At 43.5% G+C, this 17,118-nt stretch overlaps 4 protein-coding genes and 1 long non-coding RNA gene across 5 annotated transcripts; 1 reads left to right on the top strand and 4 right to left on the bottom strand.

Moving 5' to 3' along the window:
- Window positions 1-944: 944 nt before the first annotated feature.
- LOC108952536 (uncharacterized) lies at window positions 945-3,237 on the top strand. Its single transcript, XR_010485909.1, has 2 exons — window positions 945-1,728; window positions 2,491-3,237. It is a non-coding gene; the product is annotated as an uncharacterized LOC108952536 (long non-coding RNA).
- Window positions 3,238-3,886: 649 nt separating this feature from the next.
- LOC135609802 (uncharacterized) lies at window positions 3,887-4,693 on the bottom strand. The gene has a single exon (XM_065103469.1). It carries the CDS (start codon window positions 4,637-4,639, stop codon window positions 4,034-4,036), a length of 606 nt encoding a protein of 201 aa, XP_064959541.1. The 5' UTR covers window positions 4,640-4,693; the 3' UTR covers window positions 3,887-4,033.
- Window positions 4,694-5,677: 984 nt separating this feature from the next.
- LOC135609801 (uncharacterized) lies at window positions 5,678-8,959 on the bottom strand. Its single transcript, XM_065103468.1, has 4 exons — window positions 7,745-8,959; window positions 6,816-7,034; window positions 6,592-6,683; window positions 5,678-6,502 (listed from the first exon to the last, which is right to left on the bottom strand). The coding sequence occupies exons 1-4, from the start codon at window positions 8,891-8,893 to the stop codon at window positions 5,773-5,775; spliced, it is 2,190 nt and encodes a 729-aa protein (XP_064959540.1). The 5' UTR covers window positions 8,894-8,959; the 3' UTR covers window positions 5,678-5,772.
- A 458-nt stretch (window positions 8,960-9,417) lies between these two features.
- LOC135609800 (2,3-bisphosphoglycerate-independent phosphoglycerate mutase-like) lies at window positions 9,418-14,236 on the bottom strand. Its single transcript, XM_065103467.1, has 9 exons — window positions 14,027-14,236; window positions 13,095-13,222; window positions 12,728-12,878; window positions 12,446-12,649; window positions 11,846-12,270; window positions 11,106-11,298; window positions 10,940-11,035; window positions 10,374-10,529; window positions 9,418-9,773 (listed from the first exon to the last, which is right to left on the bottom strand). Exons 1-9 carry the CDS (start codon window positions 14,186-14,188, stop codon window positions 9,609-9,611), a joined length of 1,680 nt encoding a protein of 559 aa, XP_064959539.1. The 5' UTR covers window positions 14,189-14,236; the 3' UTR covers window positions 9,418-9,608.
- A 1,720-nt stretch (window positions 14,237-15,956) lies between these two features.
- LOC135608970 (protein LURP-one-related 8-like) lies at window positions 15,957-16,835 on the bottom strand. Its single transcript, XM_065102056.1, has 2 exons — window positions 16,527-16,835; window positions 15,957-16,447 (listed from the first exon to the last, which is right to left on the bottom strand). The coding sequence occupies exons 1-2, from the start codon at window positions 16,791-16,793 to the stop codon at window positions 16,085-16,087; spliced, it is 630 nt and encodes a 209-aa protein (XP_064958128.1). The 5' UTR covers window positions 16,794-16,835; the 3' UTR covers window positions 15,957-16,084.
- Window positions 16,836-17,118: the final 283 nt, after the last annotated feature.

Here is a 17,118-nt window from a genome sequence, read left to right as displayed (position 1 = left end):
AATGCACTCTTGAAGATATTTTTGGGACAAACATGCACGTGACTTGCGATCTATAGCGAAGACACACATACAAACACATACATAATATGAAATACAACATGAAATATTAGCCATCGATAATAAGAAGAAATTATTTGGTAAAATATAATGTTATTATTTTTGCCATCCATACAATGATAATGATTAGAGATGATGTCTGATTTTAGTTCAAGGATGATCATTTATTGGAATAAGAATTTACAATAATGATTGATTACGTGCTAATATGATGCAAATTATTGAGAAAGTACCAGCTCATCTTTGGCTTGACATGCTTATAAAATAGAATAATCTTCTTAACTCTCTTTACTTTGAATCAATCAATTGGGTTTATAATAATCATTTGATGAATGCATTTTTTTCAGCTAAATCAACACTGACAAAGTTGTGTTGATTGGTGGATGGATCCATTGCTATCTAAATTAATATGATGGGACATTTGGTAGGATCCGATGGGAGACACAAAACATGGATATGGCATGGAAACCCTTATTCCTTTGAACAGGACTTGGAATGGTGACTTGAATGGATAAGGGCAAGAAATCCCACCACCCCAAACACCATGACATATGCGGGGGACAAAGTACGTACTGTGGCTCCTGCTGTATGCGCTGCAACGCTAAGCTTTGATTGGCGCCAATCCATGCATGACGACACCTCTTATTGCACCAGCACCAAATACTATGCTCTCCCTCGGCAGCTTGCGGCGAGCCCTCCACCGTCAGTTTCCCATCTCACCTTGTCATCCGAATGGCGCTCTCTCTCTCTCTCTAATCCTTTCCATGTTGCTACAGTAGTACACTGGCATCGGTGGCCCAGGGCGCATGGGGAGCACCACCAATTTCCCTGCACTGTTTACCCCGCCCAATCTGGAGTGAGAAAGGCAGTCAAAGGGGCAGTACGACGCACACTGAGCTCAGGCCTGCACCTGTTGTCAATGCCTCCTTTTAGGCTTTTGGACACACCTCCATTAGATCTCTGCTGCAGCGGGCAGATAACTCGAAGAGGTCGCGCAGATGAATCCTCTTCACGTGTTGGTTGCTTCTACCCCCGCCTGCCCTTTGCGTCCCTCTCTCTTGGTTCTAATTCCCATGAACTCTCTCTCTCTCTCTCTCTCTCTCTCTCTCTCTTCATCACCCATCCACAGTTCTCATCTCCAAAGGGGGTTCCACTGTATCAGCCTAGGACGGACCTCTTCTATATATCTCTCATTCCCCTTCTCTTGGTTTATGCTCATCTCTCCTCTCTTTTCTTTCTTGTTTCCGACTCATGTCATGTGCAGCCTCTCTTCCGGATTGACCTTTTATTTTGATCGGTATCTTCTTATCATTCTTCTCTTCTTCCTTCTTTGACATGCTTTATGGTGATTTATACAGCCTTTTTTTGTGCCTCGGTCATGCACATATGTAGTGTCTTGGGTGGTCAACTCTTGTTGTCTTTCTTTGTTTCTTGGAAGCTCAAAATAGGGTTGGAAGGAAATTATCTGTATGTTTAGGATCATATCATCCTGCGATGATTCTCCTTTATTATCATCATGTTCTCAGAAATGCATGTACTGGCTATATTTCTGCCCTTTTCTTTGCCTGTTGACATGTGTGCAGCTCTGCCTGGTGAAGATAGAAATTAGGGTTTCGTAGATGGGGTTACTCATACTAAAGACCCCTTCCATTGCTGGGAAGAACTGTGAAGGTCAGACTTCTCCCTTTTTCTCTCTCTCCTTCTCTCGTTCTCCTCTTTCTCTAGATCTACACTGTAGTTTCTTCAAGCACTGTGTTTCTGAAGGGATTGATGACCAAAATCCATGTTTTTTCCTTCTTTTCTCTCTCTCTCTTTCTGAGGATGAGTTTTATTAACTCGCTGCAGCTTTTTCCATGTAAACTTAGAACAAAAAACATTAGCTGTTGTAGCTCAAATAGATAGTTGGGAATGCTCCCTAAAGATTTGGAATCCCCATAAAGTTGAGCCTGCAATCAACTGTATTATCTTATGTTTATTGCTTCTTTTTTTTCACATTATTACGGATTTTCACCAAATTTTGACTGTTCGTTTTCGTTAGAAATGTTGTTCTTCGCATGTTTCCCTCATCTGCACGCATAGTTGAATTATGGTTGTTGATTTGTCCTAGAAAATATCCCTTCAGAAAGATTTACATCCAAAAAATAAGATGATATAACTGCAAGATGATTCTGCTTCCTTGCAATCTGTAGACACAGAATCTGCACAAGCATATGGTAAGGCTGTTCTTTGTTGTTAGGAATGTGAAGTTCTTGACATCTTATCCTCCGTAACTCTACCAATCTCGTAATTAAATTCGATGTTTCGCGATATCAAAAGAAAATTCTACATGTGATTTGCGAAGTAATTTGTTCTTATGTCTGTCTTCCTACTAAAATAGAATCTGAAAACTGTGTTTGAGAGAGCTTCCTTCAGTCCACTCATGGATGGTTGTAGGGTTTGAATCAGCTGCCGACTCATTCGCTCAAACACCCAGTAGAAAGGAAGCGGACACAATTCTCTACTCCACATGGCAGAAGAAGGAAAAGGGTTTGGGTTCTGAGATTGCTACTGTGTGAATGAGTGAATGATGCGGGAGATTATTCTCTCTCTTCCATTCCATACTTGGACTGAAGGGAGCTCCCTCTCTCTCTTCTTTTACATGCGTTGGCCATTGCACCTCTTCCTCTATCTTCTTCCTCCTTCACCATCTTCTTCGAAGCAAGATAACATCCCAGGAATTCAGCGAGTAGTTATGAACCCAATCTCAAGTTGGAACTCGAGAGATGATATTGTGGCCTCCTCCCTCATCTTTGGCAATCCCTTTCTCATCTCTGCCCATCTTGAAACTTGAGCAAGGCACCATAATTAAGAGCTGCACTTGTAGATTTGTTTCAAGGCTCGGCACTGTGTGTGTCTCCACCACTGCATCAAAGATTTGAAAAGATTCAGGATGCTGCTCCTCGTGCATCAACAGTGAAAGTACAGTTCTGCTCAGGTCTACAAACTCAAAATGAGATGTCATCAGTGCTGTCCGCATGTGGTTCTTTAGAATTGTAGTCACTGTTTTGGATGCTCTCTCTTCCGCTCTGCAAATTAAATATTGCTGATGTCTTCAAAGATTGCCTGTAAAGGTGTTGATCACACGAGACATGGCAGTGACATTTGTGACTGCAGCGTGTGGAAGTACACACCACTTCATTATTTTGTTTACTGTGTATTGAGCTCTGCCTTCTGTATGATTCACACAGGTGTAACATCGAACGTTGCAAAAGCTGCAACAACTGTCCCTCGCCATGTTTCCTGCTTTCCTTGTTGCCTTTTGCCGTTCTACACGGTTCGTAACTATGCATTCATTACTCTTAGATCGTATGATGTGTATTCGAGTCTCCCCCGGCCACATCATGGTCACTCGCGAGGGAGGGGAACCTATCCGTCTCCTCCGTCGTCTTCAACCCCCGTCTCCGGTGAGGCCGTCGCTTCGCCTCAGAAGCGTCGAACGACTTGCGCTTGTCTTCCCTCAGGGAGCCATCCCCTCGCCTCACCAGCTCACCGAGCCCCCTCATGGCTGCCTCCTGGTAATGGCCGATGCACTCGGGCCATACCGCACAATACTACGGCCTGCGTCAGCCCTCTCCATTGTTTTACTTTGATCGAGGAGGATGCCACCAACAAGATAGTATGGCTTTGTTATGGACTCATTGTCTAAGGAACTGTAGCTGCTGTTGATTGTTGTAGGTCAAGGCCAGGTTGCATGGATCAAAATTCGTCTTCGCTATTTATATGTATCCTCTAATCACATAGATAATAGAAACACAATCTACGAATTATTTTCATGTCGAATTATTATCCGTCAAGCAAATAAAATTCATCCGAAAGTTTTTAATAGAAATATCATGAACAAATGTCGACTGTATACGTACACGACTCGTATCTATATCCATACCTAATACATGGACAGCACGGTGATAGCACCGGCTTCCCCTCACCCCCCGTGAGGTTAGAGGTTTGTCTTATACGTACAATCCTGGCTGCGCACGCTGAGGTCGGAGACGCCGATGACCACGTGGCAATCGGAGGTGGCCACTGCGTGGCGCTTTATGAACCCCAGGAAGGTGACCCGACCCGGCAGCCTCGTCACCGTGTCGAATGCCACCGCCCCCGCGACGACGTCCGACAGCAGGCTGCCCAGCTCCGCCACGATCCGGTCCACCTCCACCGCCAAGGCGAGCCGGAGGAGCTCCGACCCCCGAGACGGGATCCGGCCGGGCGCCACGTCGGCCTCCCCGACCTGGGTTCCGCGGTACAGAAGGCTGGTGCGGCCGCCGGGGGCGTGGGTGAAGGCTGCGTAGTTGCGGTTGTGGACGCGCACCGCCAGGTCGAGGGTCACGTTGAGCTCCACGCGCAGGGCGGGGAGATCGACGCGCGGAGAGACACCGGAGACCGTGACGGAGACGAGCTCACCCGTCGGTTCGCGGATCTTGAAGACGGTGAGTGCGAGGACGACGGCGGTGACCACTAGGAGGACGAGGATGAGGATGCAGAGAACGCAGCAGAACCAACGTCGGCGGCGCCTGCGTTGCTCTAAGCCACCGGATTCCTTCATCGTAGACGAGAGAGAGAGAGAGCGAGAGTGAGTAAGGGGGATGGATGTGGTTGTGGTATTAATGACTTGGAGCTGCCAACAACCTCAAATAGACATACATTTATAATAAAATAATACTAATTTTAAGTTTTTTCTGCTGTTATTTCTTGTTTAATTTCCATAAAAATGTCAATTGAAGGAAGAAAGAAATTAGTCACTTGTATTAGATTTTATAATATTCATAATTTTTTTACTTTTTAATAAAATATTATATTTAAATATTTTAGTTTGAATTTTAAAAAAATTTAAAGTTTAAAAAATTTTCATACAACACCCTCACTTTGAAAATTTTTCAAAAAATAATTTTTTTATGACTATCCTACCTCTATCGACTAAGGCTCTTTGTTTTGCCAACTGCCCTCCTCCCTTAGTTGCTTATATCTTTTATGTACAAGTTAGCCCCGTCGACCACCTCCTTTGTGTGTGGGCTGTCCACGTTGATGCCTCTACAAATAAGCTAATCCCATTGGCCTCCTTTGTTCCCATGTATGATGCCCTGGGATTCGACAATGGTAGCTAGGGCTAGTATGGGCATCCATTCTTGCGTCTATAATATTTTTGGATCGAATGAGAGCGTAAGAATGATGATGGAAGTAATAGAAAAAGAAGACAATAGCAAAAGCGACAGATGATGCACAATGGGAGGTAACAGTGAGTCCAATAATGATAAGGATAAAACGATGATTAAATTTTTTTAAAAATTAAGTTATTAGAAAAATCCTCAAACTTATAAACTTTTTTCAAAAATTCACCTAACATTTTAAGAACAATTCAAAAGCATTTAATTTAAATATAATTAAGACATTACACATTAACTTTGCTAAGTCTAGACTTTATAATATGCATTAATATCATATCATCCAACTGTTCCAAACGTTAAATTAACCCAATCGGTTGGCCACTCATCTTTCTTGCACAACTTTATGACCATTATACTAAACCAATGTGCCCATGTCACATTTCTCTGAGACATCACGAAATGAGAAAAGGATTGCACCCACCACACTAAATTAATAATATTGAATTAACTCCGAAATAATTAACCATTAACATCAAGAGTCTCAAGATTATACATCATAATCCAAGTCCCAAGGTCACACCTTTGTAAGTGAGATGGAGGTGTCGAATGCAGATCCAACGTGAGCGATGACAAACCCATAGATCTTGCGTTTCAGACGCTCGATCTTCTCCCTCAGAGTCTCCCCTCCGTCAGCTGTTCTTCCTACCCCGTCCAGCCAATCATTGATCCGCTTCAGCTGCGACAGAACTGCTGCTACTTTGCCGCTGTCCTTGCGATTAGCCTCCCGAGCATTGTCCGTGGTCTCGCCAAACAAACGGAATCCACCATCGATTGCTACCTCCACGAACCTCAGAAACCAAATCTGCATTTCATGTCTGAGGGCTCTGCCGAGGTCCGCTGTTTCACTCACGCCATGGCCTCTTGTCCAGGTGTTAGATGTGGAACAAGGAAGAACCTTGTACTGGTGGCTCTTTGCAGGAGTTCCAAAGGATTGCCTCTTCGACAGGCTTGTTCTTGGAGGATCTACTTGTTTCTCTGAGGCCTTATGCTTCGGCAGGCGCGCGTTGTTTAGCAAGTGGATGACTTCAAGGTCTGTGGCTAAGGCTGCCTCAACCCAGAGAGAAGCCAGTCTGCTCCGCTCGGTTAGTGTTGCGTCCTTCAGTCCATCACCACCATTGCGGTTGGCACAGAGAGACTCGGCGACGGTGCTACACTTCAAAACATCATCGTAGATGGATAGAAATCGGTCGATAGTTGGCACGGGGTTGCTGGTCTTGGACAGTGAACAGAGTTCAGAAAACATGCTGAAGAAGAAATAATTAGCAGTGGATTTAGTCGATCACAAAACATAATTGGTCTCCTTTTCAGCATTAAGATACCCAGAAATGGTCACCTTAGACTCCTGACGACGGATTCAGTGACCAAGGCCTCTTCCAAAGCCTCAGCAGCAGCTACGGAAGCAATGCTTCTTCTTTGAAGAGCCTCCTGCATGTTCCAGCAGCATATAAGAACTCAACAACACAGAGACCATAAACCGAATTGTGGAAATCTATGGAGCAGCACATAAGAACTCAAGAACACAGAGACCATAAACCGAATTGGAGCAGCTATGTCTACCTTCCCAAGCCTTGCGAGGTTATCAGAGACGCAGTTGAATGGGATGCTGCCGTCAGTCCACTTCCTGTCATGAACAGTAATTCTAGGGGCCATATAGTTCTTGTCTGACTCAGAGAAGGATTCAGTCTTCCTGCTTGTTCTCCGCTTCTCATCGGAAGATGCTTCCGCGCTATTTGCTTGTACTCCTTCAGCATCGCTCAGTCGCCTTGATATAGCAGCCTAAAATAGTTTTTGAAGAACAAAAACACGGCTTTCTGATTTATTCATCAACAACTAAAAATGAAGATTATTAGATAATAAATTGAGAAAATACATGGAGAAAGACAAGAAAAAGTATCACTAAAGATGGTTTAAGCTGCATGAATTCAAGAATAATATAGACATTCAACATGCTCAATGATTGTACCACAAGACACAGATCATAAACATGTATTCATTTTATTTGTCACAACTTGGAAATATCATCCAGCATCTGTCAAAAAAAAAACCATTAATGTATGATGCTCAAATTGTATGCTCAAAAGGACTGAATTGTAGATTTAACTTCTTCTAGAAATTAACAACTACACAAATGGTTAAGAAAATTAGCAAGCAACTAAGCGGATACCTAATTGTTCCCTCAGGTTATGATTGAGATGGATAACATACTCTGCTGGATCTCTTTGCAATGGCATTTTCATGAACTTGCAATAGCTAATGAAAACCAAAAAGATAAGGTGATTATTGCACTCAATGTTTCTCTCTCAGTTGCATGTCTAATGAGATTCATCAAAAAGGTGATATCTTTCACCATTTGCATGTTTAAATCAGCATAATACCAGTAAACCAGTTATGAAATCGATGACTACTCTTTAGAAAATCTAAGTTGTCTATTGTGATTCCCAAAATTACTGCACTCAGTACAAGGAAGAATGAATAGAATTGAGTACCTGAGTTCTCAAAAATGATTCTTTGTCCAACTTGCTCTTTGATCCTTCCTTCTCTTTTGGCTCAGAAGCCACAACCGAGCTCGGCGAAGAATCGTCCCAGCTCTTCCTGATGGACTTCACAGATGCCACGAGCGAATCGGACCCCCTTGAGATCCCTGCAACCACCAGTCCTATCTTCTTCTTCCCTCCACCGTCTCCAGTTGCCGGTGAGGCTACCTTCAACCCGCCTGAGAGCCTTCTAGCTGGAGACATGGAGCCCCTCCTCCCCATTGGCGATGCAGCGGCCTTACGCCCCACTGGCGACGGCTGCCGGTACCTCGACGGCACTATGATGGCGGGCTCCCTCGCTACCCTCCGATTATCCTCCTTGGCCCCCACCAGACTCGGCACCTCGCATTTGGACGGGACGGGGGACGACGGCCTCGAGCTGGCCCTCCCTCCTAGTGCAGGTGAAGAAGGCCGTGAGCTAGTCTTCATGGCCGGAGATGGGTCGCGCAGCTGCTCCCCCGTGCCGTTACCGCTGCCGGGGCCATTCTTCCGGGCGGTAAGTTTCGATGTGGCAGTGGACGAGAACCGGCGTGGCTTTCCAGCAGCATCACTCTGGTTCTTGCCGGAGCCGACGACCACGTTCTCCTTGGCAGCAAAAACGGTTCTTTTCTCTTCCTCCAGGTGGGGGAGATTGGACCTGTGGGAGGCGGATGGGAGGAGGGGAGGGCCAGACTCGGCGGGGGATGCGGCCTGGATGATAAACCCACGATGGTCAGGGGCGGAGAGGGCAACGAGGGGGTCAGGCGAGCCGACGAAGGGGTGGGGACGGGCGCCGGGGACGGGGCGGAGGCCTACGGCACGGGGAACAGGGTGGGCAAACCGGAGGCGGTCGACGTGGACTAGCTGGCCGAGCTGGGCGCGGCTGGAGAGTACGGCGTCAGCATCGGCGTCGGAGAGGGAGACGTAGGTGGAGTTAACAGAGTCAGAGAGCTGGAGGTAAAATCCGTGGGAGGGCCAGAGGTCGTCGCCAGTGGAGGCCGAGAGGGCGGGCACGATGCCAACCACCTGGAGAATCGCCGACCGGTGCTCGCCGGCGACCCTGGCGTCGGTGTTCATGGACTGGAGCAGCTTGAGGAGGACGCCCGGCGTGAGCGACGCCATCTGATACGACTCCCACGAGTTGTTCGACGAAATGTCGAAAGGAGGGGGGGGGGGGGGGGGAGAAGGAAGAAGTGGGCGTTGTGCGAACGTTGCGGAAGAGGGAGGGGGAGTATGCATATAATATTGCATTCAAATTTGAAATGCCCGCCTTTCCAAGTACGGCGTCATAAAATGGCGAATGAGGAGGGATTTGGGGGGTTGTATTTGGTACGAGAAGGGATCAACGTCACAAGGAATACGGCTTGTTAGAACACGCAGTTATGGGAGATCGTTACGGGAAGGGATGGCAGTGGATTGTAATTTTATTGGATTTCAGATTTATCTGAATAATTAAATTAGGTAAATCATTTTTTAATTATGATTCATATCTTTTTCAGATAATCCACATCTAATCTCAAGTAATATATAGTTTTTTTATTTTCTTGGGAAAAAAAATGATGCAATTTTTATGGCTCGCATACTACTCGGATGCATCATGCATTTATTTACTACTGCAACCTGCATCAATTTCATGCAATTTACCATGTAATCAAATAAGCTGCAGTGCAACCACAAAAGCAATCTACCAAAACTATTTGCACAATTCAATGGGGGATATTGTTTCACAACCACTGGTATCAGCAAGTAATTGCATCGCAAGAAGATTATTTGGACATCTCCGCTACGCGTATTATGATAGTGAGACATGATTCTCATCTTAAGATAACTACTATTATTAGTCGTCGATTACTTCGATGAGGGTCGTCTCGTAGTTGCTTGGTGCCTCGAATCCATGCAGATTCATGATGGTGGCAGCAACATTGGCGAGACCACCATTAGGCACATCATTGCGGAATCTGACACCCGGTGCAAGTCCAGGGCCTCCTATAGCTATCGGAACCTGTAAAAATTTTTCATGATCAATATCACATATTCCATCAACCCCGGAGTCAAAATTTTATTTTTATAATGACAATGATGACTAAAATATAATAATTCCAATGCAAAGTCAACTAATCCTAAAACCTTCAGAGATATGACCATCATGAATCTCCAATATAAAGGACTCGAATGACAGAAATATGATTACTCTAAGATGCTAAAAGCTATAAGCTGCTGATGAAAGCTTAATACTTCAATTTTGCCTTGCATCAGATTCTATATTACTTGTTTATGGTATGAAGAAGATACGATCGTTTTCATTATAAAAATAACTGACACTTCTTCAGTTCTGATGGCCATTGTTTCTTTGTATTCATAGCTTCTCCCATTCTAATCTATAAGTTCTGAATTTGGCACACCAAAACATTTAGACCACTGTATCTCTTTGTTTTGAGTTACATATCCCCCTAAAAAGGAATAGAAAATAAAATAATAAAAAAGAATTAAAGTGGTGGTTCGTGCAGCAATATAAATATGATCCTTAGATATGCTATTACACAAATGACAATACTAATGTTACTCGTAAGTTCCGAAGAAAGTTGTTTTCAGTAATGCTTACAGGTTGAAGAGTATGGGAAGTGAGAATCTGAACGTTCCCTGCTTTGTCATATACTGGCTGGCCAGACTTGTTCCTCTTTACCATGTCTTCAGCATTTCCATGATCTGCAGTGACAACATAAATGCCACCAACTTGTTCTATAGCATCCAAAATGATCTGTAATGAACGGCACCATGCCCTTTAATTCAGGAATTATTAATTTAAAGATAAGAACAAATTGACAATATGAGTTATTATTTACTAGCATGAAAATACAGGTAATCGTCTGACTGACAGACCAAGGATCAAAAGAAAAGATACACCAGCTACAAAGAGAATTGATTACAGAACTAAAACACTTCTTTATGCTCGGTTTGAAGAGTTGTCTATGTGGTTCATTTCTTAGGAAAGAGTTCAGTTGACCTCTAGAACCAAATGAATAGCTTTCTGCAATTTAACAGGTTAAACAGGGGGAATCAGGGGCAGGTTTTAATTGTAAATATTCTCTGTATATCCATCATGAAGGAAGCATCAACTACAGAAGCATAAATCTCGGAACAAAAGTCACTACAACTATTAAAAATTACCTTAACAGCTTCATCAGCAGCCTTGCAACCCACAATAGTAGCCTCTATGTCACCAGTATGTCCTACCATATCTCCATTAGGTAGGTTCACACGGACCTGCGAGAATGTCACAAACGAAGTAATGCAGGAAACTGATATGCTTGTTCCTAAGAACATATTTCTTTACCTGGTCGAACTTGTGACTGAGTATGGCATCTCTTGCCTTTTCAGCAATTTCCACAGCCTTCATCTTGGGTTGAACATTGAATGTAATTCCACTGTCACTAGGAATTTCGACATATTCTTCCATAGTCGGGTTAAAGTACCCTGATCGATTTCCATTCCAGAAAAAGGTGACATGACCAAATTTGACAGTCTCACTGTTGGAACAAATTAAATAGCTCTCATCAGTATGCCAGGGTAGATGCCATATAATTGATAGTAAGATTAGCTAAAAGCATTCATTCAGGATCAGCATGTTTGTACAAAGCATGATTTGGTACACATCAAGTGCATGGTTTTAAAGAACAGTTAGTCCAAATGTCAAGTGTCTTACATGAAAGGAAAAGTGAGAGGAATATTGCAAGACACTTAACTTTAAGTGTCTTACTTCAGCAAGAATACTGTAGTATCCAGGAATCTTGCAAGACACAGCACTTTCAATAAAGAACATCATGGCACCTCAACATTCTTATGTTGTTTCTCTTGACAATGAAGATGCAAAATAACTTAAGACCTAACAAATAGTGATCAATAAAAAGTTCTTAAGCTGGCTTAGAAAAACCAATCGCGCAATTGATAATCTAATAAGAAGATGGATTAAAGAAGTAACCCCTACTTTTGCTTAATACAGGATGTGCATTTTCATTGGCAAATACCAAATCAACATGGAATATACAAATACATGAAATGCTATAGCATAATTACCTGCAAGCAAAGGTACGGATACCATTGTGTACTAAATATTCGCCTGATGTCCTCTCTATCTCTGGAGGAGAAACGAGGTACTGGCTAGGTAGTTTCAGTTCACCATCGTATTGAAGCATTCCGGCATATCGAATTTTCGGGAATCGAACACGATCAAATTTGTCAAAGTCTATATATTCTAGTGCTTTAGCAACCATAGCCATACGATCTGCTCGGAAGTTGAAGGTTACAACAGCATCACCGTCCACTATTGGACCAACTGCCTTGCCACTTTCATCAACTATAACAAACGGAGGCAAATACTGATCATTGGCTTTGGGATTTTCTCTCAGCTTTTTCACAGCTTCAACAGCACTTCTAAACTTATGCGGTACTTCACCAAGTACCTGTGCATCCCACCCCCGCTTGACGACATCCCAGTCATTCTGCAGAATGCACAAGTGAAATACATGAGGAATGCTTGAGCATAGTTTTGAAAAAGCAACAGCAATTAGAAACATGAAATCACCGAAAGTGGATATTTTCTTTTCTAACAACTGTTTTTTCTGAATTTCACATAGGGAAAATAATTAAAAAAGAATTGGATATGCAAAGAGATACCTCGTATCGATCCATAGTAACATACATTCGACCACCACCAGATGCTATTTGTGCATCAACACCTTTCTCTCGCAGCTTAGCAAGATCATTCTCCAGTGTTTCCACAAATCCAACACTGGAGCCATCCAAAACATCACGGCCATCGGTGAGGACATGTACTCGTATTCTTTTAGCACCGTGCTCGCTAGACCCTTTCAGAAGCAACTGCAAGGAAAAAACAATTCATCAATATAATTACATATAGCAGCAATCAAAGAAAAAAGAGGGAAGACTTTTGCATACCTGCAACTGATCTAGTCGTGAGTGTACACCCCCATCACTCAATAGTCCAATGAGATGTAGAGTTCCTTGATCAAAGCACTCTTTGATATACTTAAAGCCTTCACCTTCATAAATTTTACCAGAAGCAAGTGCAAGATCCACCAGCTTGGCACTAGAATCAGAAAAGAGAATTTATGAAAAAGCCTAAGACCAAGAAGGCAACCTTTGCAGAATATTGGAATCCCATAATAATAATAGACAGGATGGCCTATACCAATACCAAAGCCAAGCTTTGGATAAAAAAGAATGCCAATGTAAGCTCTGGAAAGAAATCCTATGGAGTACCACAAGGTTTAGACAATATGAAATCTAGTTTTAGGTAATCTACCCTTGAGCAAAAATCCTTCCTGCCCCTAGTGCATTGTGGCCTACTTCACTGTTACCCATGTCATCCTCAGTAGGAAGCCCCACAGCTGTTCCATGAGCTCTAACCAGCCTCCATTTGTCTGGCGCACCCTTTTAAAAGACAGAAAGAGACTGTAAATGATATTGTTTGTAGGTACTGAACAACATCGATTTAGTTCGAATCACAAATGAAAACTAAAAACAAACGATTGTTCTTTTAATCCATACCAAATGTGGAACTTGCCGTAGTAAAAAACCTTACAAGTGAAAATGTGGCAAATTCAGATATGTACACAACTAAAAGATTAATACCATAATCTATACACTCAAAAACAATTTGACTGTATACAAGGTCACCAATTCGATGTCATTTAGGTTTCTCAACATCTGTTGATACTGTGAACTGTAAGAGTAATTCTAAGCAGTGAGGTCAGACGCCATATGTCTAACATAGCATTGTCAAATTCATGTCCATAATAAGTAAAAATCAACTAATGAAGTTACATTATTCATACTGTCGAATAATCAGCATGATTACAATCGAGACACAGAAGCCTTATGTCCAACCAATTATATGCATTATGCAAACCAAAATCACATCATGAAACTTTAAGAAATATTTAATGTTCTTCGTAAGGAAACAAAGATAACATGATGACCATTTAGTGAACTTTGAAAAACTTTAAAAGGAATGTGTGTCATAAATAAGATGTGCAACAGAACATAAGCATTCAAAACAAGCTGACATCTAAACAGAGCAAACAAACTTGCACAGCAAGAACAAAACAAGTCCATCGTGGAAACTAAAATCCTAGTTATTGCATTGCAGGGATAACCATAAGTCGACATGGAGAATATACATCGGACTATGATCCACAGAAAAAAAGGAGATCTTTGTGCGGGAAGAACGTGCACCTGCTTGAGCGAATCCATGGTGGGAGTCTCCGCAACATGAATGCAGTTGTATTTGTCAGGGTTCGCTTCGCCCCATCCATCCAAGACCACAACGGCCACGGTCTTCCCTTTGGGAAGCTTGGGATGATCTGCCAATTTCCACGAGAAATCCGAGTTGCCCATGTCGCCAAATACTTCTAATACGCAATATCTTCAAGCACAAAGGCACAAATTTTCGCAGCAATCAATAAGAAATAGGACCAAATACGAGCAAAACAATCATCTTTACAGTCTTCGAGCAAGAAAAAATCAATTGATCCAGTTCGAAAGGAAACAAAACAATAGAAAACAGATGCAGTGGCCAGCGGACAAAATCGATCAGAGAAAGAGCCGAAGAGAACAGATCTAAGGACAAAAAACGAATGTCCATTGTTAAATGAAATGAATCCACAGACAACCACAAAGAGCCATCAAAAAGGGTAGAGGGGGGGGCGAAGGAAGAACAGATACCTGTGTGAGATTTCTCGAGGAGGAAAAGACGGGCTTATGCTCTATATTTATAGAGAGCAGACGGGAAGCGTCACTTCCCATGCTTCGTTACTCACACCCATATTTTGTTGCAACTCACTTCCATCATTGATCTCCGGCTCTGAGAGGAGCTCCGGGGCGGGCGTACATGAGAAACAAACATGGGTAGCAATAGATAAGGCGTGAATTGGTGCATCACCTGACGCCGATTTTTTATGTTCTCGCGGCTCGTTCAAACTAAGCTGTCCTGAGTCTGTACGTCCGTTGATTACGTGATGTGCGGCGTTCGTGGCCGCCAAAATTGCCGACGGGGGTTTGTCGCCGCTTGTGGGCGGACGATACCCGATGCACCCGCAGGAAGCTTACAACTACGGGATTTAGTTCACAGCATTCTCCCTTCAACTGACGTCGCAGTACCCGTTTGTCAACTAGCGTTGGTAATTCTGCTATCATAGTGGGGTCCAGTTGGCCATCGTATCACAAATAAGGTGATTCGGTGGGTGCTCGAGTGAGACATAAGAGAGTAGCCGCGGATTCGGATCTTCTTATCCTCTAACAGTTTCTTTTTCTTTTTTGCAGTCATTCCTAAAAGAAAATAAATACTAAAAATAATCAGATTAACCTATAGAGAAAAAAATTAATATTTTGTTAAAAGAAAATTATAGAATTACTTAAGGTACGTTTTCAGTATAACACAAACATGCTGCTAAATCAAGACATGTACGTTTCCAATGCATGCCACAGCGAACTCTTCTCTCTCTCGGTGAACTCTGAATTGTTGGAAGACGAAGTGACTTCGACAAGATATTAGGTTGACTAAACTATCCAAGAAATCTTTTCGGGTAATGTGGTGGGATCTACCCATGTGAGCTCCATGTGTCGGGTCAACGGGAGATCATATCACCCCGAAGGATTTCTACAGTCAGTCAACCTTTTATCGTTGACGAAGAAGTAAAATGATGATCCTCGAGCTAAAGCCAGACGATGAAGAACCTAGCTTTTGCACAGTTAGGGTTTGAAGTGGATGCGAGAAAGCTTGTTTCTTGACTCAAGATCTACACAGACTCCACCAGTAGCAGGCGGAGTATAGTGACAGCTGAGTCATATCGCGGTCGGATAAGGTCAACGCCAATCGAACAGTTGGAATGTCAAATACCGTAGCCATCACCATCTCAAGCTCAGTGGAAGCAGAGTGCCATGTTAGTGATGGATCCACCGAAGGCCAAGAGTGACACTTTGCGCGAACAACTGCGATCACATTGCAGCAGCTCTTGTGATAGGAATCAGCACATATGCAGTGATAGAGGATGCTTAAACTACTTGAGATGAACAGGCCATGAAATCTAGCAAGGAAAGAAGCATCGGAAGATTTTAGCTTAAATATAGATAGACTAATGAGCAATTGTAGCTCAAATGCTGTGAGTTCAGCTAATGTACATCAACAAATTAGTTCCATGTAATCCCACCCACACTCTATCATCTGCCAGAAACAGCAAGCAGCTTGGTGTGTCAGGTAGGAGATCGAAGAGCTGTGTCAGAGAGAGAAGGCTTCTAACAGATGCGGTCCATGACGACCAGGAATGCCATGATCAGCTCAGCGTCCATGTTTGGCTGAATGATGAGGCTGAAAACATCATCACTCAGAGTGACCGACTCGTTCACTTCCTTGCGAAAGATTCGAGCTACTTCCTGACCATCCCTGTCCATGATCTTGCAGTTTCTTCTCCTGAAGCAGCCTTCAGTTCTGAAATCGGGCTCCGGCGATCGGCGGTCTGGAGCGTCCATGAACACCTCGGCCTCATCACCACCTTGAAGGACTGATCGCCTCCTCATGGAGAAAACTCGAGGGCTGCTACTAGTTTCGACGTCATCTTCGCCTTTGAATCCGCTCCATCTGTCATGCATGCTCAAGATCTGGTAGATACGCGACAGACGCAATTAGCTGTAAAGATTCACGAAGGAGGTAGGAGAAGCTGGAGCCTGTGCGCCCTACCTGAGGCCTCAGAGCCATGACGGCCTTCCCATCTCCATCCATCAGCAGGATCTCGCCGGCGAAGCACTTGTGCTTCCTGGAATAATTGTCGACACGGAATGCTAGTCTTCCCTTGCCGTCATATATCGAGAATCCATCCGATCCGTGAAAACCCATGCTCGACTTCTTCCACACCGTCCATACCGATGGAGAGTTCGTCGTCGTCGTCGTCGTCGTAAGCTCTTCTTGATCATCGATCTTGCTCACTGTAGGATGAATCTTGGACATTCTGTCAGCGGTCGCAGGACACAAAGAAGGGGGGATGGACACTCTTGTAATCGATGGACAGAAGGTGAGGCTGTTTCTTTTATTGCTGGGGACACCAAGCATACGTAAACAGTAGTATATGTATAGGCTCGTAGTCTTAGTTTAGGATCTACTTGACATCGTGAGTGGAAGTCACGTAGGATTTGGACTTTGTGATGTCATGTCTGCTTGTTTTTGTCATGCAGAAGAAGAAGAAGATGTTGCAGGGAATGGGCTTCAAGTGGTAAAGAGGAAGAACATGGCAATCAGTACATGGAAGCTGTTTTGAGGTGATTCAAAAGAGCAA

This window comes from Musa acuminata, chromosome BXJ2-4 (assembly GCF_036884655.1).
Source record: "Musa acuminata AAA Group cultivar baxijiao chromosome BXJ2-4, Cavendish_Baxijiao_AAA, whole genome shotgun sequence".
Lineage (NCBI taxonomy): Eukaryota > Viridiplantae > Streptophyta > Magnoliopsida > Zingiberales > Musaceae > Musa > Musa acuminata.
Note: the sequence above shows the minus strand (reverse complement) of the source record. Positions and strands in the feature narration are given on the sequence as shown.

Bases quoted from the DNA above. Each gene is read 5' to 3' on its own strand.
- LOC135609802 (XM_065103469.1), bottom strand. From the start codon at position 4,639: ATGAAGGAATCCGGTGGCTTAGAGCAACGCAGGCGCCGCCGACGTTGG.
- LOC135609801 (XM_065103468.1), bottom strand. From the start codon at position 8,893: ATGGCGTCGCTCACGCCGGGCGTCCTCCTCAAGCTGCTCCAGTCCATG. The intron at 7,035-7,744 runs GTACTCAATTCT...AAACTATTTTAG, and splicing joins AATCATTTTTGAGAACTCAG to GCTGCTATATCAAGGCGACT. The intron at 6,503-6,591 runs GTGACCATTTCT...TTTCTTCTTCAG, and splicing joins TCCGTCGTCAGGAGTCTAAG to CATGTTTTCTGAACTCTGTT.
- LOC135609800 (XM_065103467.1), bottom strand. From the start codon at position 14,188: ATGGGCAACTCGGATTTCTCGTGGAAATTGGCAGATCATCCCAAGCTT. The intron at 12,650-12,727 runs GTATGCAAAAGT...TTTTCCTTGCAG, and splicing joins CACGACTAGATCAGTTGCAG to TTGCTTCTGAAAGGGTCTAG. The intron at 12,271-12,445 runs GTATCTCTTTGC...TGCATTCTGCAG, and splicing joins TTACTATGGATCGATACGAG to AATGACTGGGATGTCGTCAA.
- LOC135608970 (XM_065102056.1), bottom strand. From the start codon at position 16,793: ATGTCCAAGATTCATCCTACAGTGAGCAAGATCGATGATCAAGAAGAG. The intron at 16,448-16,526 runs GTAGGGCGCACA...CGTATCTACCAG, and splicing joins TCATGGCTCTGAGGCCTCAG to ATCTTGAGCATGCATGACAG.